Source organism: Amborella trichopoda, chromosome 6, assembly GCF_054954075.1.
Source record: "Amborella trichopoda isolate Santa Cruz 75 chromosome 6, AtrichopodaSantaCruz75HAP2 v2.0, whole genome shotgun sequence".
NCBI classification, from domain to species: domain Eukaryota; kingdom Viridiplantae; phylum Streptophyta; class Magnoliopsida; order Amborellales; family Amborellaceae; genus Amborella; species Amborella trichopoda.
Window position 1 is genome coordinate 50,114,257 of NC_142341.1, and position 23,088 is coordinate 50,137,344.

A 23,088-nucleotide genomic window follows, 5' to 3' on the forward strand; every position below is an offset into this window, starting at 1 on the left:
AAGGTATATTTCTGATAGTTTTCCTCACTCTTTTTTTCAATTTTTCTTTTTGTCTGGAACTGATGCACCCATGATGAGTATACCATCCAGCGTCTATCTATCTTTGAGTAAAGGCAGGTTGAGGGATGGATATGACTGATATGCTTGCATAACTTCAAGGACAGAACCTTAGTCAATATCTTGTATACACTACCTATTAGGCTGAAAAGTCTCATATCTTTGTATCTTCTACCTTGTCTGTCTTAGGAATTAGGGCAACAAAGGATGAGTTCATAACTTTGTGGATTCTACCCGTCATGGAACTCCTGGAACATCTTTAAGAATGCTGTGCTGATCATCTCCTAGAAATATTGAAATAAGGTGAGTGGAAAGCAGTTGGTGCCAGGTGCTCTTTCCTTGTCCAGCCCAAACACTGCTCTATGTAGCTTTTCCAATTCAAATGGCTGTTTCCAACCAGGCTGCGCTTTGATGACTTAACCCCTGGGCCCTCCTCCAACAATGTGCTTATCCTTATACCACTGGGAAGAACCATTGAAAGTGGTGCACAATTGTCACTTCCTTAACATCACCATCTTCAAAAGTTTTATCATCCAATTCTGTGCTTTGGATACTAATACTGCACCAGCTAAACTTTGTTGTCTTACGGTTGGAAGTCTATATTCTAGTCTTTTTCTTTTAACCAGTTTGTTCTAAGTCTCTGGTTCAGAAAAGTTCTTTCATCGTTAGATAATCTTGAAGTGTTGCCTTTGCTTCCTTTAGCTTCATTCCTCATCAATGAGGTGTCATTGTTCTTCCAAGTTATCTACCTGTTTAATTCATTTGGAGGAACTTCCAAATGCTCAAAACATTCCTTATTCCAGACCTTTAGCCTCTGTTTCAGCTATTGCAACTTTCTTCAGTTCTTGCATCCTCCAGCTGTCTACTTTAAACAAAGCCCACCACTCCACAAGTTTTGGCAGTTGCTCGTCTTTAAACTACATAAGCTCGAATCTAATGGTTTCGGCCCTGATGTGCTTTGCTCAGTGCTCAATAGAATTGAAGTGTGGTCAGAAATTGGCTTAGGCAATGCTGCGGGATTGACCTCAGGAAACATAGATTTCCAACTTGCTGAGACAGGATTTGTTCGACTTAGTGAGCACTAGATATTCCTTACTACAATTGGACCAGGTGAATTTCGGGCCTCCCAATGGTATCTCCATCAACTCATTTCTACAATAATGCTTCAAATTCTTTTATGCTTGTCGCGTTCCTGACCCCCAAAGTTTCTTAAAAGACCAAATTGACACATTACACGCCAGAGAATATTTGCATTTTGTTGAGGCCCATCAAGCTCAATGCAGAAGGCTTCTCTCTGTGCTGGTCTGTTTGGGGCATATATAGCTGCAGGTTGCCCCTGGAATCCCCTCTCTGGGCCTTCAAAGAACACAGAAGCTGACCAATTTCCACCCGTGGAATCCAATTTGTTCGGAAGTTGTGGAGACCATACCACCTGATTGCCCCACAATGATCCCTAAGTTGGTAATGCTACCCATTTGGCTTGGTCTCGTACCCATATCCAATTAGTTTCCCTCATCCCAAGTTTCTTTCTAGTAGGATCAGGATGTCTTTTCTTTGTTGTGTAACAAACACTCTCACTGATCTCTTTTTCATGTGGCCCCCTGAGCCCCTGATATTCCATGGAAGTATCTTCATTACTAAGGATGTGGTTGAGGCTGATGCCTCAAAAGAAGACACCTTCCTTTCGTTATGTGATCAGAGGCTGGCCTTTTTTCTTCATAATTAATCTCTGACACTAAAATATCGAGGTCCGGATTTCCATGCCCCCTTTCTGTTATCCCTACTCCCCTTGCTATCTCCGCTTCTGCAACCCTTGAGATACTTTTTCTTTCATCGCACCGGTCCGAACTGCATCTGTTTTATAATCTTGATGCTCACCGCATATCACATTCATGCAATGAAACATTTCCTTTATGTGGGGCCTGCCTGGGCAATCCTCTCTTCTTCTACTGAATTAATCATGGATCCTTCTTTAAACTTACCTTCCATCTATTATCCTTGCATTTTACAGCTGTTGGACCCATTCCTTCCTCCAAGCATACCCTCTTAGACCATACTTCCCATGGAATCGACAGTGCCCAAAGTTAGAGATACTGAGCAAAGGATTAACAAATAAAGGCTTAACGTGATACTATATTATACATGTGCAATGGTATTGCACAAATAGAGGGAAAAATATTAATTTGAAATAAAAAGTTGTATTATTTAGGTGATTGCCTTTGGAGCAAGAATCTGGCTTTTTTTTATATGGAGCATTTTGGTGCCCATGGGTGATTAAAGGGGACTCAGTTGGTGCCATCATTTGAGTTATTAACGCAACTTGTATCTTGAATTGGAAGTGGGAGATTTCTTAATATTGAAAGACAGACAATTATGATGTGTCCAGACTCCAGACTAACAAGAACATAATTCTTAAGAATTCCTGTAACATGAAACCGCTCTGGAGAATTTATTTAGGTTGTTGATTGTGGAGGTGACCCAGTATTGCTTTCTGAACAGCCAAAGTTTCCTAGATAATAAACCCAGCCTACTCTTTTTATCATGTGCAGTATTTTAGAAGGTGGAACGCACTGCCTAGCCAGGATCCTCGTGATTGAGGTGCTCCAAAAACAGTGAGGGAAGGTCAGGGGTCTTGCAGGGTTTTGGGGTCAGGCACCTTGGCCGCCTAGGTGTGCGCTTGGCCACTACGCAGGCACCTAGAGGGGCCCCGGCCCTGGAAGTCCTACCTAGCCTAGGGCTTCAGCCCGCATCATGGCCTGCACAAGTGCTGAGGCAAGCCATCTTTTAATTCATGTTGGAGTCATTGATCATGTGTTATCTAATCAACCTCCCTTTTACCATGTCTTGTGTCACTGATTGAGATTGGATGCGAACCATTTCTTTTTTCTATTTTATAATTTGGAACAGAGAACTATGAACCTGATTGAAATTAATAGGCTAAAGTGCATTAAACAGGAACAGGTGGCTTTCACACTGATATTTTCTTACCATGTCATCTATAAGAATTATAGACAAGAAGGGGAATGAGAGACAATACTGAAACATGAGCTCATGAGAGAGAGAGAGAGACTTGGGGATGCATTATGATAACCGATGGGAATTTACGTGCAGAGTGTTGAAGTTTCAATTATCTACCTAGTTGAGAGAGAGAGATGGGAATACACGATGATAACCAATGGGAATTTACGTGCACAGTGTTGTAGTTTCAACTATCTACCTAGTTTCCTTATTTTATAAGCAGTGAATGTTTTTGACATGACATGATAAAAGGTCAGGGTTCTCAGGCAATGTTATGTGCTAGTCTCTCTCTCCACTCATCAATGTTCATGAGTGATTCTCTTACCTCTTGCTTCTTATTAACCCTCTTTATTGTCAACAGGCGAAAATAAAAGAAGCACGACTAATCGAACAGCTTAAGAAGTACGAGGTACCAAAGCTTCAAGGTCCAACTATTGAACTTGAAGAATTGACTGGTGAGGAGCGATTCTACATGAAAAAAATGTCCCAAAAACGATCAAATTATGTCCCAGTTGGTAGGCGTGGCGTGTTTGGAGGTGTTATTCTTAACATGCATATGCACTGGAAAAAACATGAAACTGTTAAGGTTATCTGCAAACCATGTAAACCTGGCCAGGTACATGAATATGCTGAGGAGATTGCCAGATTGAGTGGTGGCATCCCAATTCAAATTATAGGCAATGATGCGATAGTCTTTTATCGAGGGAAAAACTATGTCCAGCCCAAGATTATGTCTCCCATTGATACACTGTCAAAGAAGAAGGTAAATCGTCCAAATTTCGTGCAAGATTTGATTTTCCCATTTGGTTATCATTTAGAACTTTAAATATTGATATCTCTATTTTGGAGCTACATATATATGGATACATAAACATGAGTAATAGTATGTACAATTTCTTTCTGAGTTGATCCATCACACACACACACACATGCACACGCACGCACGTACACACACACAGTCCAAAGTTTCTGCTTCTGTTATCTGTTTTCCCAATAAATGGTGGTATTTGTATCATACATTTTGAACTTTGAGATATGCTGGTCCTTCTTCCAAAAAAGATCTGCACAACTTTCAATATTCTATTATTCTTACAACCTGCAACATTATAATTTTTATTTGAAACCGGTAACTTTTACCTTACCTTTGTAGTTTAGTTATCTAGTTTTCTCTTTATCTAGAAGTATTTATTTTTTCCTTTGTTGGGTTTTTGTAGTCGTCAGACAAAATTTCTGGGTTTAACAGTAAACTTTAGTTTTGTGTTTTTTACTCCATTTGACTTTTGAACTGTCCTAGTTGGTTCTCTCTCTCTCTCTCTCTCTCTCTCTCTCTCAGCTGGACACACAAAATATTGGCTGGGAAAACTGACCCGAATTGTAATGGCTAAATACATGAGCCCCACACCAGGAAATTATATCTCAACCCTGACCAGTTTCAGGTCATAAGTTATTGGAGTTGTCTTGAATTCAGGCACTAGAAAAATCCAAGTATGAACAGTCACTCGAGTCAGTGAGGCGGTTCATTGCGATAGCTGAAAAGGAATTAGAACTGTATTATCGGCATATTGCTCTCTATGGGGACCCAAATCTCCGAAACTCACATGCGATGTCCATTGCCCCAAGTAAAGGCTTCAGAAGATCAGAAGAAATAAAAGCAATGCAAAATGAAGTTAATAATTCATCAGGCGAAACAGAAGCAGGAGAAAGTGAAGGTATGGATTCATCAGAAGAAATAAATACAGAGGAAACAGAAGATATTGGTTCCTCAAATGAAATAGAGGCAACAGAAAGTGAAGACATAGATTCATCAGAAGAAACAGAAGCAACAGAAACTATGATTCTGATAAAGGATGGGATTTGTCACGAGAATCAGGTACGGTTCTAAGGTCATTAGATGATAAAACTGTATCTGAGGTAGAAAAAATAACTGTTTACAGGCTTAGAAATTCATGGGAATAGCAATTGTCACTGAACTTTTTGTTCTGCAAAAGAGATGGGAAAGGTTCTAGATTAACCATATATTTTTTGTTTAATTCCAATGTTTTAGAAAGAGTAGTTTTTTTTCTCTAGTTTCTAGCTATCCTTATCCTTGATAAAATATATAATCTTCTTTCTATATCTAACCACTCCGCTCTACCAATCTCTCTCTCTCAGCCCCCTCATAAACACACACCGAGCCCCAAAATATACAGAAGTCTCTCTCTCACACACACACCCCCACATCCCTCTCCCCCATATCTTGCATGTTTCTCTGTTATGTATGCATATATGGTATATAGGTGTGACCTTTGTCTCTTGTTCTTGCAAGTGCACATACAAATATACATAAACTATGTTTGGAGGTGTCCGTGTATTACCTACATGTGGCTTAGGCGTACACACAGATAAATGAGAAATGAGGTAGTGGTGTGTATGACTACAAACACGTCTCTCTGTCATCCGCCAACAAAAACACAGCCGCCAAATATACAGATCTCTCTCTCTCACACACACGCCCATATCTTGCATGTTTCTCTGCTATGAATGCATATATGGCACGCAGGTGTGATCTCTGTCTCTTGTTCTTGCACGTGCACATATAAATGTACATACACTATGTTTGGAGGTGCCCGTGTATTACCTACATGTAGCTTAGGAATACACAGACTCTGAAATGAGGTAGTGTGTATGACGAGAGAGAGAGAGAGGGAGTTCGGCCCATTTGGTGAGCTATAATGATGAACTTTTCAAAGATAAGTTCTTTGTTAAAATCAGAAGGAAAAAAAAAAAACAAAAGGAAATGTAATTATAGCTGAAGAAAAATTCTGGGGAGACTAGAGATTAAGTTACTTAGCAATTATATAGAAGTCGTCAGGACAAGCAAAATTAAGGAAATACCAATTCTACTAAGTTTGAAAATAACAAGAAAAATCATGTGAAATTCAGTTTTCTCTTGGAATTTAAACATCCACCAATAAACCAACGTTGTCAGATTTGCTTCGGAGTTTTTTTCGATTTGGTTAGAAAAATGAAGCAATTCGGTGTTTAGGCCAATTCAGGGGAAAGCTTGGGATTTTTTATATAATTTTAATATAAATAAATTATACATTTATATATAAATATATTAAATTAATAAAAAAATAAAAATAAAAACAATCAAAAAATAAAAATAAAAATAATTCAATTTATGAGGACCCAACGGTCCTTTCACATGATGAAGAGATAATTTGGTAATCAACTTATTTTATTGGGAAAATTACCAAAAACACCTTAAAATTAACTATCTATACAACTTATCCTCACCCCAAATTTTTTTCACACTTTTTTCTCCCAAACTACCTTTCCTTGCAAAAGCCCTCCCAACTCAAAAGTAACATGAAATAAGATTAAAGTGCCCTCGTTTCTTTTCACACAGCCTTCTATCTCCTATTTTCCCACAGTAAAGAAGCGCTTTGGCAGTCCCAATGTGCGTTTCGGCAGTACTTCGTCTGACCCATAGTATTTCGGCATTTTGATAATTCACTTCGGCAATGCAACTACACATTCAAGCAGTCCACTTCGACAATGAAGCCTTTGGAGCCACGGCGCTCCGGCAATGGAGGACTGCGTTCTGGCAGTCTGAATGCGCACTCTGACATCACAATGTGCACTCCGACAGTGCTTTGTCTGACCCACAGCGCTTCGGCATATTGAGAATTGTGCTCCGGCAGTCATTTGTCTGACCCACAGTGCTTCGGCATTTTGAGAACGTGCTCTGGCAGTGAAAATACGTGCTCCAGTAGTTTGCTCCGGCAATGTAGCATCGTGCTCTGGCAGTGCTTCTTGAGATTCCACTCCAACAGTAGTATATTGCGCTCTGGCACTACTTTACTTGCGATTTGCGAATTGATTTGGTTTGTACGATAAGGGTATTTTCGTCTAAAAAATAAGAACTTTTTATCTTGGGGGGTTTTGTGACGTAAGGTTGTTTAGGGGAAAAAAGTGTGAGAAACGATTGGGATGGGGTAAGATGCATAAATAGTTTATTTTAAAGTGTATGCGGCAATTTTCTCTATCTTATTCTAATGAAAATAAAAGACAATAGTGGAATTTTAGAGAAGACATATGGGGCAAGTTGGTAGTCGTTGGAAGGAGGAAGGGGGCCATAAAATTTGGGCCACGTAGGGAGTAAATTCTCGGTGTAACAGGTATGACTTGGACTTGGACTTGGGGCCTCGCGCTCTTTCGCATCATATGCTTGAACCAGTCATCCCGCAATATTCTTTTGAATGCGAAATATCCTGCCGACCCCAAAACGTAGTTTAGTTGCGTTCGCTTCGCTTCAATTCAGTTGGTAAGGAAAATCCGAAGACTTCGGGGGCGAAGCAATAAACTAATTTTCCTAATACATGGTTATAAAACCTTTTCTCAACATCAGAAAACCAGATTTCTGATTTCCCTAAACGCCATGAATGGCTCCGAGAAGTTCTCCTTGTAAATGTTTACAAACAGATCTCCGGGCAGTTGCCTACAAAGAATCTGCTGACCTACAGTTCAGCAAAACAATTTGATTATCTTTCTCTTTCCAATCCATATAATACCATGAATGTATAATATATAGGTTCTATACAAGTTTGTTATAATGTACTGTAGATTTTTGTTAGAGCTTCTGATGTATGCATCAGCTTCAGTATTCTGGATAGGATGTACCAATGTATCCCTTCCAGGCATCATATAATGTTTTAGCTATATCATATATGTTATATGTATGTATGTAAGTTAAAATGTTCACGTTATGCTTCATGTATATTATACTAGATATTTCACTTTCACTATCATTTCAGACTTATCCCCCATAATTCATTTTGTATTTAAGTTGACATTTATTTACAAGCATTCTGGGAGTATCAGATATGGGTGTCGATATCTTATTTGATGTTGAATTCACTAAGCCTGTAAGCATATCCAGGTTTCTTAGCTGAGTATTCTCCAATCAAAGCACTCACTGACTTTATGTTCAGACACAAAGCGAGAACCCCGGTGGGCATAGGGAAATCCATCTACCAATCAACCAATTGCTCTTGTAATCTCCTTAACAAAGCTAATCAGATGGTTTAAAAGAGGGTTCAAAAGAGACTTATTTACATTCTCTTATTGCTTTAATTCTATCATTTTCATTTTCCTAAACAATAATGCACCACTTCGAGACCGCAAATTGCAAATTATTTGACAAGCCAACTAAGGGTTTTACTGTATTCACAAGTGAAATAGGCAAAAGAGGGCCATGGAGCGGACAATGTAACTTTCTGATGGCCCATTTAACATATTTGAAAAGCAGCCATGCACATCCCAAGTACAATTCAATTCAATCCAAGTATTGTGGAACTCCATTCTCCTTTAAACAGAAAATTCGATTCAGGTAACCTTGTGTTTTCTCGACCAACTTGGACATGGTTCCAGCTAAGCCAATCTGGGTCTCTAAAACTGATAGTTCATTGGCCACTGAAGTTCCATCTGAAATATACCTCAGAAACGAGACCACCTTCCCATGGTATCATCAATATTCTGAGGACAAGATGTCTTCATGGATTTGGATAGGACCTCAGTATTGATCTTTTACTGATTAAACTTATGTTCCTATAATCTTTTGACTATTTTAGCTGCCAAATACCTATTGAGGCCAGGAGACCTGCTTCTAGCCAACCGAAAGACCATCCTCAAACCACAAGCAGTGGTAAAAAAAAATTGAGCTCGGTGGTCGACTTAATTCGCTACCATAACTGACTCGACTTTACTAGTTAAGAGGTTGACTTGGGGAAAAGCGCAGATGAGATTTTCAAATTTGTGACAATTTTGATAGAAAGTGTATGTAATGGGATTCGAACCCAGCATCTCACCAACTCTTTGAGAAAATTATTTCCCACTGAACTGCTTTTATGAAGGAACATTTGGGACATGTTTGTTTTGCGGGAAAGAACTCTTTGAGAAACTATTTTCCCACTGAACTGCCTCTTTCCCATGTTTGTATTCCTTGAAAGCAGTAGTTACTAAGCATATGGGTAAGTGCTTTCCCAGCCTTCCCCGCTCCCCGCTCTATTTATTTTTACCTAGTTAGCTGCGAAAGCGCTTTCCTAGGTAAATATGAAAACTTTGTCAGAGCTCCAAAAAAACTAATTTCAGACCTGCCCTTTAATCTCAGCGTGCCTTGTCGACAATGGATTATGGAGACCACATGCAGCATATCATTTGTACATAACATGTACCGTGGTAGACGATCCCTAATGTATATGTCCTAAGTTGTCATCCTCTCAATCTTATTACTTATTAATATGATTCTCAAAATCTTATTACCATTATTCAACAGTTTTTTATTATCATCCTCCAAATCTAACCCACCCCACATGGCAATAGATCTAGATTTGCAGCAATTACCAAGACAATAAAAGGACTATTTTTGTATGATCCTCTAAATCTTACTAACATTATTCAATACTTTTTATTATCATCCTCCAAATCTATCCCACCCCACATAGTAATAGATCTAGATTTGCAGCAATTGGCAAGACAAACAAAATTTATATTTGGGATTTTATAGTCGGACGAAGTATCCGACGAATCACTCATCGTTGTGAACCATTAGATCAAAAGATCCTGATTGATTTTAAGACTATAAATAGGAGCAAGGACCCCAATTTCCTCTGTCTACACACCTTGAGCATATCCTTAAGGATTTGATCTTCTTTGCCATGGCCATTTGACCTTAGAAGATATGGATCAAACCTTCAGTATCAATAAAGGCTATATTTAGTGACACCAACCAAAATTTAAGTGAAACTGGCCCCAAAGATTTCAAATCTAACAAAAGTGGCAAATGAGGGATCAACCTCTTTGCTTAGTGGCTAGGGCAGTAAATCCCATCTTAGTAAAAATAAATTTCCAAAATTGTTTTTCATCTTACACAAAAGTAGCCCCTTTGCAAAAGAGTGCAATAGATGGAAAAAGTAAAAATATAAAGCAAATTATTCTTTTTTTCCATTTATGTTTTGATTGATTCTAATGCTTATTTTCTGTTGGTCAAATACTTTTCCGGGGAAAATGATGAATTTTGAAAAGGCTTTTCCACCCCACTTTAGTTCTTGACAGGGTGTGGGCTGATATATGGTTACCTATTAGGCATTGCAAGATAATCATTAAACCAGCCACACTCTCTCTCTCTCTCTCTCTCTCTCTCTCTCTCTCTCTCTCTCTCTCTCTCTCTGAGATTCCAAGTTGACGATGAGACATCATCTGTAAAGCCTGTAGCAAGCAAATGAGATGGGTTTAGAAGAAACGATGGGTCTACTTGAACAAAAATAGATGAAATTTCAAAAGAGAAGTGTATAACTATAAATATCAAAATTCAAAAGAAGAGTGTCACATTATAAGATTTTGCCTCAAGAAATGAAAAAGGAGATGTGAGGTCGCAGGCTTTGGATTCAAAAAACATCCCGCTCATGGTTTTGTTCATCAACGTTAACTTGAATATAACCTTTCCAAAATTTGACAGAAAGTAATCACTTAGATCCTAATAAACTTCGATTCGTTGGCAGATGTTCTACGCATGCATGCCCAAAGATTTGCAAACTTCGAATCGTTGGCGGATGTTCTACACATGCATGCCCAAAGATTTGAAGATATGAATAGATTGGCGAATATCATGTTTCTGAAGATATGTAGTCATTATTTTATTGCCAAACTTAAGATATTCGAGTGCCAATAAATAGCATAAAAGGCGCGGCATTCGATGTCGCGTTGGGGCATTTTGGTCATTTTTCAATAATATAAACTCTTGACCTACATTTCCATGATTCAATTTTGCACCAGAATGAAAATGGTCACTTCAATTTAGCAATGCCAGTAAAGGGAAAGAGATTCTCAGCATATACATCATAAGATAGTCTTTGAAATTATGTTATTTGCCTTTGTGATGTGTAAACAATAATAGTCCATAAACATTGTCCTGTAAAAACTTCTTCCCATTGTGCATGAACCAAACAAAGGAAGCCTAGCTCGAATTCAAGGCTTGAGGTCATTTAGTTGAAGTTTATGATCCCATATTTTGATCTCCATAATCCCTTTATTCAAATCAATCAGAAACGACATGTATTTGCAGATTGCATTTGGGCTGTTTATTGTCCCAACTGGGGTATTTTAGTCACTTAAGAGATTAAACTTAGTGTTGGAAGTTCTTTCTCATGTCAACTGATGAATACGTAGTTTATAGATATTCTACTGAGAAGGGCAATATAGTCATTTACAATAGAAATTAGATCAGTTTCAATTTCAAACATTACTTCTTTTACCCATAACCCACCACCAGCCCTTTAACACAAGCCCCACCCCAAAAAGAAAGGAGAAAAGAAAAAGAGAGGAAAACAAAGAAGGTTCTAGGGGATATTCATATTATCTTTATTAATGAAATGAGTATTTTTTGTTACTCATCACTTTCGGGCCGAAGCCCGGTACATTAACTCGGGTAAAAAACGAAAACCACCCTCTTTTATACGAGAAAATTAATGCTAAAATGCATAATTCACATCGAATAAAAGAAAGAAAAATGCAAGTTTCCGCCATTATTGAGAGCTCGAATGCACCAGTCCATATTGAGTAAGGAGAAGTACGAGCTCGTTCTTTGTGAGTGGCTGCATGCAGTAAAAGCAAAATGTAACATACTAAAAAGAAGGCAAGCCACTGAAAATCATAACAAAAATAAAGAAAATGGTATGACACAAAATCTGAGAAAATAAGAAATCAACCTTAGCACGGAATTCGTCGACACCAGCAGCAAGAAATGACTCTTTGTCTGATGGCAAGTTGTTCCCAGTCAGAGCAACAATTGGAGTCTGCACTCCCAGTGTTCGGAGCTGCCTTGTGGCCTGTTCACAAAAATAAAATCAAATCAAATCAAATAAAAACCAATAATTTTCTACCTAAGAAACAGCCTTAAGATTGAGAAACTTTCTTAATGGGGGTCACTAAAATAGCTCAAATTTTAAAAATGAAACATTAATTTTCAGTAAAAAAAATATGCTGACCTCATCTATTATTTATCAAATATAAATATATAAGTACATATTATTATGTGCAAAACAGTGACTTATTTTGTTTAAAAACTGATCAAAATACCTCTACTATGAAAATGACAAAAACATCCTCCTAAGCATAAATGAAAAAAATGCCCCCTCATGTAAATGGCCAAAATGCCCCTTAATGCAAATGACTGCAACCAAGGCAGCAAAACTAATCAACCATTTAGTAATTGAAATTAAGCTGCAACTAGACAAAACACATATTTATTGTGAAAAACAAATACGCATCCCAATGGAAACCATCTGAGGGCCTAGATTTTCAGTTTTCTTTTGGAGAGAAAAAAAAAACAAGTGGAGAATTCGAATCTTCAAAGGAAGTAAAAGGAGAACAAATGGATTAAGTTCAAAAATAAAAACATATCGAGTGTACCTCATGGCCGTCCATGACCGGCATCTCCTTGTCCATGAACACAAGATCGTACTGTTTCCCTTGCTTAAAGAGATCCACTGCAACCTGTCCATTTTCAGCTTCTTCGCATTGTAAATTCAGATCTCTAAGTAGTTTCCTCACCAAAATCTGCAATTTCCAGAGAAGGGAAGTGAATACATTCATCCAAAAAATAAGAAACCCAAGAAGCATTTCTCTCACAGACAAACACACACACACAACTGCTGAGAGTAAAGGATGAATTAAAACTGAAAGGATTCCTCATTCTCTTTCATGTTGAGAGAGTGAAATCCATCAGGATACATGAAGTATGCATGAAAAGGATTCAAGTAACTGAATAATAGTAGAAAATCAAATCCAAGACACTAACCAGTCGAAAAATCACATCAAGTTAATCCATCACTAAACATAACAAGTATTAAAGCTACTATTTTCAACATAATTCAAATTAAGTATTCCAATACAAATAAATACTTTCTGAAACAGAGTATATGACAAAAACACAACACACACACAGAGCACCCAGATTAATGCATGTCTAAAAATAAAAAGAAATAAAAGAGCTATATTCAACATCTCACATTAAGTATCCAAATGAATGAAGCCATGAACAAGCTTGTAAACAGAGCATGTCATCAGCACACACAACAACACAGAGAAGCACAAAGAGACTATGAAATTACCCGATTGAGCTCAATGTCCTCGACCAACAGGATCCTTGGGTGATGAGACTTTGGGGATCCATTGCCCTCTCCGTTCTCAGTCGCCGGAACAGCACTAGACCCACCTGAAAGCATGGTTCTCCCTCTCCTCTCACTCTCTACCTGAACTCTCAAAAGAAGGCGATACAGCCCAGCTCGACTGATGCATGAACTTAAAGAACACCCGTGAAGCCCATTTTCTTTTTTGGGAACCAAAAAATCTGCAAAAATCCACAAAATTAGACCACCACAAAGAGATTCGAGGAAGCGTGTGCTCACCTTTACGTATGCTCACCATTTTTTAGGCCAATTACAGTGAGAAGAATCGCCGTGATCTCTGAATTTACCCCCAGTGGCCGGGCTTTCGTGCAGCCGTGACAACGCATGGATTCTGCATTTTCAGGGTTAAAATGGGGAAATATGAAATCTTGTGCCATGTGACCTCCAGGTTTTGGATTCAGAGAGTTGGCAAGGATTCCTAGGTAGAGAGAAAATTTAGAAAATTAGATATTTTCATTTTGATTTTTTACTGAAATTGGAAAAATGGGAAATTAAGTCTATCTGTGAGTGAACAAAAATGGGGTGACAATAAATGTGGTATTGAATATGAAATGAAAAATGGGAAAATACCAACAAATTGGAGGGCCCATTAACAAAAATTGGGAAAATGAGGAGAAGAAAGTGGTTTCATGATAATTAAAAAAAGAAGAACTTTAGTAAAGTGAAGGATTCTGCCATAAAAAGATGAACTTATTTTTAGGATATTCATCTTATTTTTAGGATATTCATCTAGGCAAGCAACCAACTGCCCAGCTAAAAATAATGCAAAATTCATATAATTCAAAAAAGGCTATGAATTGCTTTTGCATTATAATCAAATCCCAAAAGAGAAAAAGGAAAATAAATAAATAAATCAAGTAACACATCTTTGATTGTACTTCATAAGTAAAATTCACTGAAGTAAATGCCAAATTACATTATCTCCTCAGAAAATAAAGCTTCCTATTTAGAAAAATATATACATAAATTAACTAAAAAGATGATGACATAGTATAGGGTATGATAATTTGTTGCACCTATATGACACACAATAACTTCTACAACAATCCCAGAATAAAAATAACATTGAAACAAATATAATTTATGATCGAATGCATGATAATTTAGCTGTGCCATGAAATTGAAATTGAGAAGCTCATTTTTTCAATGTAGGAGACATTAGAAAGTGCTGAATTACAATATTTATTTGCAAATGCAAATAAGTGATAAACTGAACAAGTAAATTAACACCAGAGATACAATAAAAAGTCATAACCCATTGAATTTTGAATCAAAAGTTCTGATGCACAATAATTACAAATTTATAACACTCAAAGTCCCCAAGAACAACAATGGTAACAATATTCAGATAAAAAGTAAAGATAAGATTTACTTACCCAAGCAACATGGAGAAAATAGAAAATACATTCAAAGGCAAGAGAGAGAAAATTACTTAACCAATTAGAGGAGAGAGAGAACTAGATTTTACCAGTATAACAGCAAATGTAAGAGAACTCACTTTTGTTACAATGGGACTTGATCACCACACTTTCTCTCTCATCAACCCCCACTACTCTGCAACTCTTTTCCAATTCCACCATTACCCAAAACCACAATCCCAGGACCACCAATGAAACCAACAAAGAAGAACATGACATTTCTACACTGGTTTCAACACAAGAAAGTAGAGAAATCAAGAGAAATCCACATCTCATTAGAAGGCATCCCTTTAATCTCATCTCCAAGAGAAAAGCCCAAACTCTGCTTTTGGGAAAAATTCAATAAAACGGAGGTCGTGAAAACTTCTCTGGCTCACATTTTTTAGAGAGAGATTTCCCTTACATGCATAAACCAATTGATCTTCTTCTATCAACTTTCACACTTTCATCTTTCAACTTCCACACATAATGGGTTCTTTTTCTTTCAACTCCCACACATCTTGGGTGCATCTTCCTTCAACTAAAGAGAGAAAGATAGAGAGAGTTCTTTAGCACCCATAAACTTATGGGTTTTCATTCTTTAGACCTGCAAACGTCTTGGGCTTTTCTTCCTTCAACTTGCATTCAGGGATAGAGAGACTGTGTGTTTTTCCTTAGAGAGAGAGAGAGAGAGAGTGTCTGTGTGTCTTTCCTTCGAGAGTGCAACATAGAGAGAGAGGAGAGAGAGATGGCGATTGCTTCAAGACTTGGTCATCAAATCCCAGGCAAATCAAATCCAAATCTCCGAGGCAAAAAGGTAATAGAAAATTGAAGAAGAAAGTACGCCATTTTCTCACTCTAAAGTCGCTATGGAAATAGGAAACAGCAGCAAAGAATTTGAAAAGTAAGAAAGAGAAGAAAAACGGAAACATTTTTTCAAGCCAACGATCATTCCCTCCATTTTGGCTCGGCTTTTGCCTCGGCTCATACGTCTACTCATACAATTATGGAAGCAATGTTCCTATCCTTATCAATAATCTCAATCACATCTATATCCCTTTGCTAATAAAGGGCCAACGTTTATGTAAGTAGAATTAAGGTGCGCGTCCAAATTCCAAGAACGGTTGTTCCCATGTTGGAAAACCCTCATGCGAATCTAGACAGTCTATTTTTAAGATTTTTAAATATTTATAAATTTATTTGATTTGTACAATTTTTTTAGTTAAATATTTTATAATTAAAAAAAAAAAAGATTATTCAACCCTCCTAAAAAAATTTTAGATTAAAAACATTATTCATAATAAAATTTAGAGACACGCCTAATTTTGATTGTTTAAAGTTACAGCTTTATACAAACCTCACTCATAAAAGAAATTCGTTAGATTGTATAAGGTGCCCTCCATATAATGCAGAAGTAAAGTATAGTTCTCATTTGTAATGGAGATGTAGTTCCGGTATTGAAACTTTGTGATGGCTTGAAACTTTCATTTGGACAGGGTTTCGGCATGCATAGTGTAGAAAAGCTAGCTTGACAATAAATGTATTTTTTAAATTTAATTTGATCTTAATTTTTAGATAATATATAATCTTTAACATGGAGATCATGAATATGATTTTTTTAAAAAAAAAAAATTAGAAATAATAATTATATTAAGGACCTAGTTTTTATACGGCCAAGCCCGCATATGCAGAAATGTGGGCCTCTTAATAAATCTATTTTTGAGATGGATTTTGAGATTTATTTTTTAAGGCTATTTAATCTCTAACATGAAGATCATGAATATGAAAAAATAAATAAATAAATTTTAAAAACTAAAAATAATAATTCTAGTAAGAAAATATTTAGACCGTTAGTTACCATTGTTTTTAGATAGAACACCTACTTGCATCCATCTTTAAGATGGATGCTTTACACTTTCTGGATCGCATATGTAGAAATGTGGTCCAGCCCTCATGAAACAATTTTCCTTATAATAAAAAAACATTTGAACTGTTAGTTACAATTGTTTTCAAATAGCCCACTTATTTGCATCCATCTTCAAGATGGATGCTTTATACCTATGGACCGCATATTGTAGAAATGTAGTCTAGTCTGCATGAAACAATTGTTCAGTTTTAAAATAGTCGGTCTAGATAATTTGTTATTTTCATGATTTGAGGTTTTTTTCTTCTTCATATCTACGCATCTCAATGTCGCGATGATCAAATTGGAAGGTTTTTTAACATCGGAATACTCTCTTCTAGAGGATATTTGAGGTGCATATAAAGTTGATGCCTTATATAAGCTTTTTCCAAGAGCATTTAGTATATTGAGGCTTAGATTAGGAATTTAGGATATGGTTTTTTGGGTAAAAAAATTAGGATATAGTTAAAATGGGCGGTTTTACTAGACAATCGTGGTGGTACATGAGACAGTTAGTCATTAAAATTCACTACAACAAGTTGTTGATTTGGACATAAATTATTTCAACCCTAGATGTGACGTGGTTCAGGGAAATGTAAATAGTATGATCCAAATGGACGTAATGTAGATTATATTGATGTAATCAGATTACTTTGCTTCACCTGAAGAGACCAAAATCTTCTGGTTTTTACCCAAATCATGCAAAGCGAATATAAAAATACATTAAGGTGATCCGACCTTTTTCACTTGGATCTAGTCATGGAATAATTGATATTTTAATATATTGAAGTCAAAGAATATAGTAATCTGAGAAAGGCCCTTAACTAAGAAAAAAAAAGATAATTTTTCTTCTTATAAAAGAAGTTCTTTTATAATTAACCTCAAATAGTAAAGATAATATTCGGATGATGATAATGATGAGGATCTAGAACTTTACTTCTTTTTTTTCTCTAACATATACACATACGTATAGAATCTAGGTTTTCCATTTTGTGAATTTTAAGATCTAAACTTTTATGAATTCAAAATAATTTTTTTCTTTTTTAACATGATGAATCTAATGATAATAGCTATCTAAAAAATTTAAAAAGAATAAAAATTCTTCTAAGGCTTAGATTTAGGCGTAATTGGGCCAAAAAAAGTTCTAGTGTATTTTCAAATTTTGTTTTTTTTTTAATTGTCCATATGAATGAAAAAATTGTATATTTAAACATTGAGATCAAACAATTGACCCTAAGACGGTTTCTAAAGATTGTTTCATTAAATTACTATAGAACCGTTGCATAAAATCATTCCCTATATAGCAGAGTGATTTCATGTTACCATGTATTGTAATATAATGAAATCATACTTCTAGAAAACCATGTTTGTGGCATTTGTATGACTCCAAAATTTACTTACACACTCTCTTCATCCTATTATATATATGAAAAAACACTTTAAAACACTTGTAGATGAAGTACTACAGTTTATCACTGTCCAAAGTCCTTCACACGGTTACAGATGTTTAATAGTGTTTGATTTCAATAATTTTTTTATAAATCATAATGATTTGAAATTTTGTATGTATGCACGCCTTAGTGAAGTATCGAATTCTAGAATAACCCTAAGAAGTTTTCCTTCGAATCAGCTAAAGAATTGAAGCATTCATTTTTCCTTGGCCAAACCAAAGAAGCTTCCATAGTGATGTTCATGACTTTGGTTTATGTTTTATTTCTATTAACTTTTGGTTAATAGAAAATAAGTTTGTAAGGTATGGCCACCCATGAACACTTCCCCTTGTTCATTCTAAAATAAAGAATTTGAGACCACTACCTTGTTAGATTTAAACCCATGTTTTAAAACTAACTCAAACATAATCCAGGGAGTTTTGTGTCAAGAGATTGAATCTAGCATCTCAGATCAACAAACAAAATTACTAGATCTTGCCAAAACTCCATGTTCATGGTAACTTTTATCCAAAGGAAAATATTTTGATTGGGCTACAGCCTCATCAAAATAAGTAAAGCTTCACCTCATAACTCATCGAAAATTGCAATTCAAGTGTTAGAAAATATTTAAATGCATTATCTCAACTTGAACATTATGGTTGTAAAAAAAAATATTAGGATTTTAAATTTTAAATCATCTAGACTACCTATTTCGTCTTAAAAATAAGTGTTTACAAATCTATCAGATCTGTACCATTTTTTAGTTTTTAAAATTTATTGTCAACGTTAAAAATTGATTTTAAAACCATCTTGGAAATTTTTGATGCCGAGAGTGCTTTAGGATTTGAGGTGAGGCTTTGTTTTGTTTTCATAAAGCCTACGCCCTATAGAAACTTCATCCTTATCAAAAATCCCCCTCATGTGTCTTTTACCTTGGTTATCACAATTATCCCTGTGTTTTCAGTGCGCTTATTCCACCTACTCCTACTTTGATTCAATGGCATTTTTGCCCTCTCCCACCCACTCTCACAGTTCAACTGTAGCTATAGTATGTGAACAATGAATTTAAAGTCGATAAACGACCCGTTGTCGTTGTCGGATTAAATTTTAAGAAATTTTCGATCAAAGTAACAAACTTCTGCCTTTGTGAGTTTTGACCATGTTTTTAAGAACCAGATTTATATTTTAACATTCAACTATTTTCAGTGGGATCTGTTGCTTTCTAATTCATAATTTTGCACAACAGGAAACATCAATTTTGAGCTCTGTATTCCCCCCAAAAGGTTCTCATGAATGCGACTCCGAGATTTCTTTAGTGAGCATTTAAATCGGCCTAGTTGCGTTAATACTTCGAAACACTAACTCTGTGTTTTTAGTGCCACTCTGATAACTACCATTCCAAGTCTCTCCACCTACAGGTGAAGTTGGCTGTGGTTGATTTTTCACTCGACAGACAGACAGACGCTTCCTCGAATCTTTCGAGTTTTTGGCTAACAAAGGATCAAAGTGTGAATTCCCGCCATGGTTTAGAAGAAACCCTGAATTTGAAGCTCCAAACTTTTGCTCCAGGCACTATATTGTCCCGAAGCACACCTCCCGACGATCGGCATCAAGAGCCTATGTCTCACTGAGAATTTTGGAACAAATTAACTAAGATTTTTCAGTTCCAATCTCAACTAACCAAAATTTTGCCCTGTTCGTGCCATGGTTTTGCTGAGTAGTGGCCCTATAACAATGACAAAGCAAGCACTGATTTTGCCTCGATTTTTGGATTTAATTGAACTTTGCCCACAGTTAGACAAGGGGACGTGAATCCTTACCGTGGTTAAAAGTCTCCTACCCACTTACAGCTCAGTTTTCACCATTTTATATGATTAACTCTGTGATATTGTGTTCAAGCGGGTTTGTTAATGAGCCTAGTTCGAGTCAGCCCAGCCTGGCCTGAGCTAGGCACCCACCAATCATTGTAGGGTAGCCCCAGGCCCGAAAATTTAGGGCCAGGCCTTGTGCAAATTTGTGATAATGAGGCTCGAGCCCTTCACTTACCCAAAAAAAAATAGGGGTGGCAACAGGTCCAGCGACCCAACCAAAAATTAAAATATCTATATATTTCAATATAATTAAATATATAAACTATATTGGGACTGAAAAATATTATCGGACCTGGACCTGGACCTGGACCCATTTGGACCTAGACCCGGACCAGAATAGTGTTCAGGTCCAAGATTTGGATGCGGACCTGACCCACCGGGTCCAATTTTTGGACCACACCCGGATCTGGATCGGGTCTAGCCCACTAGAGTCCTAGGTCGGATCAGGGTCGAATGCCACCCCTAGGTGGGTCGCACATAATTATGACATATTTTAATATATGTAAAATATATACTTAAAAATTTTTAGGGTCGGGCCATCGTTAGCCATGATCCGGACCAAAAAATATTTGGGGCTTACCATGCTCAGATCAGGCCAGCCTTAATATGTGGCCCGAAAGCCCTCGGGGCTCCCAGGGTCTGCTTACAGCCATATGTTTAAGGCTTCAAAGGATCCTAAAGTTAACATACATCGCATGATCTATAGCCTCAATGGCTGAATTCCTATTTTGCACAGAAAATGTTGTTTTGAGTGAGAATTGACCATAGTTGGATTCATTCCTGTTACTTTTCCCTAAAACATATAGTCGAAATAAATCAAACACTTGTTAAAAAATGAGATTTGCAGAATGATCACACCAAATAAAGCAATAAACTAAGTCACAAAGGCCCTTGTCTTGGTATGACTCACGAGGAGGAGCCGCCTGACTAGAACTCTTGAGAACAAAGTGACATGATGGAAAAAAAATAACTTTTTGAATTTTAGACTAAGTTTTTCAACCTTGAATAATGGCTTCTTTTTTCATATTATAAAGGTGTCCAAACAATTTAAGGCTTATACTTATTACTTAAGATCTAAAAGAAGTACATAACTTTGTAGTATATACTGTGGTCCTGGGGGACTGTGCGCAAACTCTCTCGGGCAGAAGACCAACTTGGGACAATTTTCTTTTTTTATTAAAATATTTGGAAAAAAAAAAATTTAGTCAAAAGAAAAAAAATGAATCTTTTGATCTCACATTTCAAAAAAATAAATGGAATCTATTCAATCTTGAGGCATTAATTTATTCAGAACCATGGAGAATGCGATTTGCAAAAAATATTTATTGAGTTGGAATATGGGTTGATAAGGCGACTGCCTTCTTTTGGGTCCTAAAAATACTCCAGTTTTTACCCAAGGGAGTAATTAGACAACACGCTCCCTCGGGAGCATGAAATCTTTGTGGCCCTTTTAACTATGAACTACTTCCCAATAGACAATGCTGATATGAGTGAGAATTATCCATTGTTGGATCCCATTGTCCTCACATTTTTTGGAAAGAGAATATGAAATAAATCTAACTCTTGTAAAAAAATAAATGGGATTGTATAATATAAGACTATACTTTTGATACAAATCACAATCACCATTTGCCATTAGATGTAAAACTCAACAGCTTAAATTATATCATACAGTTCAAAAAAATTTATTCGATACTTTGTGATCACTCAATAACACAACCCTAAAGACTTGATTTTACATCAGCCATCGAAAAGTGGCAACATTAGGGAAACAAAATCGCCTTACAATTGTAACCTAACTTTTCTACTTATATATTGCCTTTTCTTTTCCCTGTTCTAGAAGCTTTTATAAAGATTTAGATTTATTGATTATCCCTTAAGTTGTGAAGATTTCCTTCTTGGAACTTTTGTGTGTGATTGGATAACATTTCTTAAGGGGCCGTTTGGATACCTAGAAATATATTGTTTGTGAAATATATTACTTACGTGATACATTACTGCGTAATACATCATTTGTAAATGGATTGTAACTATTTAGGCGGTATTTAGATGCAATCTGAGAAATACATTGTTATTGTTTAGCTATGTCTGGAAGAAATATACGAAATGCATTGCCAACATTTTACTAGTACGTGCCTATAAACTATCATTTTTTTAATTTTTTGTAACAAAATTCTACTAAAATGCAGAATTATCATTTTTTTCTTTTTTGTCACAAAATTCCATTAAAATGTAGAATTATCATTTCTTTCTTTTTTGTCACAAAATTCCATTAAAATGCAGAATTATCATTTCTTTCTTTTTTTTTACAAAATTTTACTAAAATACGGAATTAAAATCGTCATTACACCATTCCAAAAAGATTTCTAATAATAACATCATCATCATTCCAAAAAGATTTTCTAATAATAACTTGTACGATTTTACAGTCATCATGACACTATTTCCTACTTATTTTACGTGCCTTTGGCACTTATATGGAATCACATGTCTTCTAACATGACATTGGTTTCAACATGATAAGTCATTGGAACCGTATGATTGGAATACCATGATTTTATTAGGATAAGCCTAATTTTTATTTATTTTTTATAGAAGTCTTTCAAATGTTTCTCCATATAATTTCAAATCAACAATAAATTTATGATACTAAATTCAAAATTTCTATAGTACGAGTTAAAAAATGGGAAGAAGTTTAATTAGTAAACTAGAAGGTTTGGTAATTACCGTATAAACTTTTGAGGTATTGGAGGAGACAAAAGAGGTACGTTATTTCAATTGAGATTTTAGTAATATCTTATGAGAATTATGTCGTGTGAAATTTTTTAATATGATTGTGTTGTGTAATTTATCATTGATTACTGATTTTTATTTTTATTATTTTTGTTTTTATGTGATAACTGATGTCTTCAGATAAAGGGATGAATTTAAAAAGGGAGGGATCACCTATGCTAGTTATTATGATCAAGAGATGATTTTTTTAATCTGAGATAGGGTAGACAAAAACGTACATGAAAGATTTTCCAAAATTACCTTAGATTTTTCATCTATCACTGTACATAATCACTATACTGATTTTATGGGAAATCTATATAATTTATTTCCATTTCGTACCCAAATAATAGAAATATTATATTTCCTTGTAATCTATTGTAAGATAATAGATTTCCAGCTACCAAC

At 35.9% G+C, this 23,088-nt stretch overlaps 2 protein-coding genes across 20 annotated transcripts in view; one reads left to right on the forward strand and one right to left on the reverse strand.

The window, feature by feature from the left end:
• Nucleotides 1-10,724, forward strand: part of LOC110007894 (RNA-binding CRS1 / YhbY (CRM) domain protein) — a 38,910-nt gene extending 28,186 nt beyond the window's left edge. For 5 of the 18 annotated variants that reach the window (XM_088869064.1, XM_088869060.1, XM_088869062.1 and 2 more), the window contains exons 4-6: nucleotides 3,437-3,838; nucleotides 4,544-4,945; nucleotides 10,620-10,724. In XM_088869064.1, coding sequence (XP_088725190.1) covers nucleotides 3,437-3,838; nucleotides 4,544-4,945; nucleotides 10,620-10,709 — 894 coding nt within the window. In that variant the 3' untranslated portion in view covers nucleotides 10,710-10,724. Of the gene's footprint in view, nucleotides 1-3,436; nucleotides 3,839-4,408; nucleotides 5,123-6,466; nucleotides 7,153-7,999; nucleotides 8,171-10,619 lie in introns of those variants that run through there. The other 13 variants (XM_088869074.1, XM_088869076.1, XM_088869077.1 and 10 more) reach the window with 5 other exon arrangements.
• A 730-nt stretch (nucleotides 10,725-11,454) lies between these two features.
• LOC110008511 (uncharacterized) lies at nucleotides 11,455-15,673 on the reverse strand. Of its 2 annotated transcripts, none has more exons than XM_020676224.2 (6): nucleotides 14,806-15,673; nucleotides 13,543-13,725; nucleotides 13,230-13,468; nucleotides 12,529-12,675; nucleotides 11,826-11,945; nucleotides 11,455-11,711 (listed from the first exon to the last, which is right to left on the reverse strand). In XM_020676224.2, the coding sequence occupies exons 1-6, from the start codon at nucleotides 15,023-15,025 to the stop codon at nucleotides 11,643-11,645; spliced, it is 978 nt and encodes a 325-aa protein (XP_020531883.1). In that variant the 5' UTR covers nucleotides 15,026-15,673; the 3' UTR covers nucleotides 11,455-11,642. The 2 variants fall into 2 exon arrangements, with proteins under 2 accessions (XP_020531883.1, XP_088725226.1); XM_088869100.1 differs by having other exon boundaries at nucleotides 13,543-13,638; nucleotides 14,806-15,610.
• Between the last annotated feature and the right edge of the window lie 7,415 nt (nucleotides 15,674-23,088).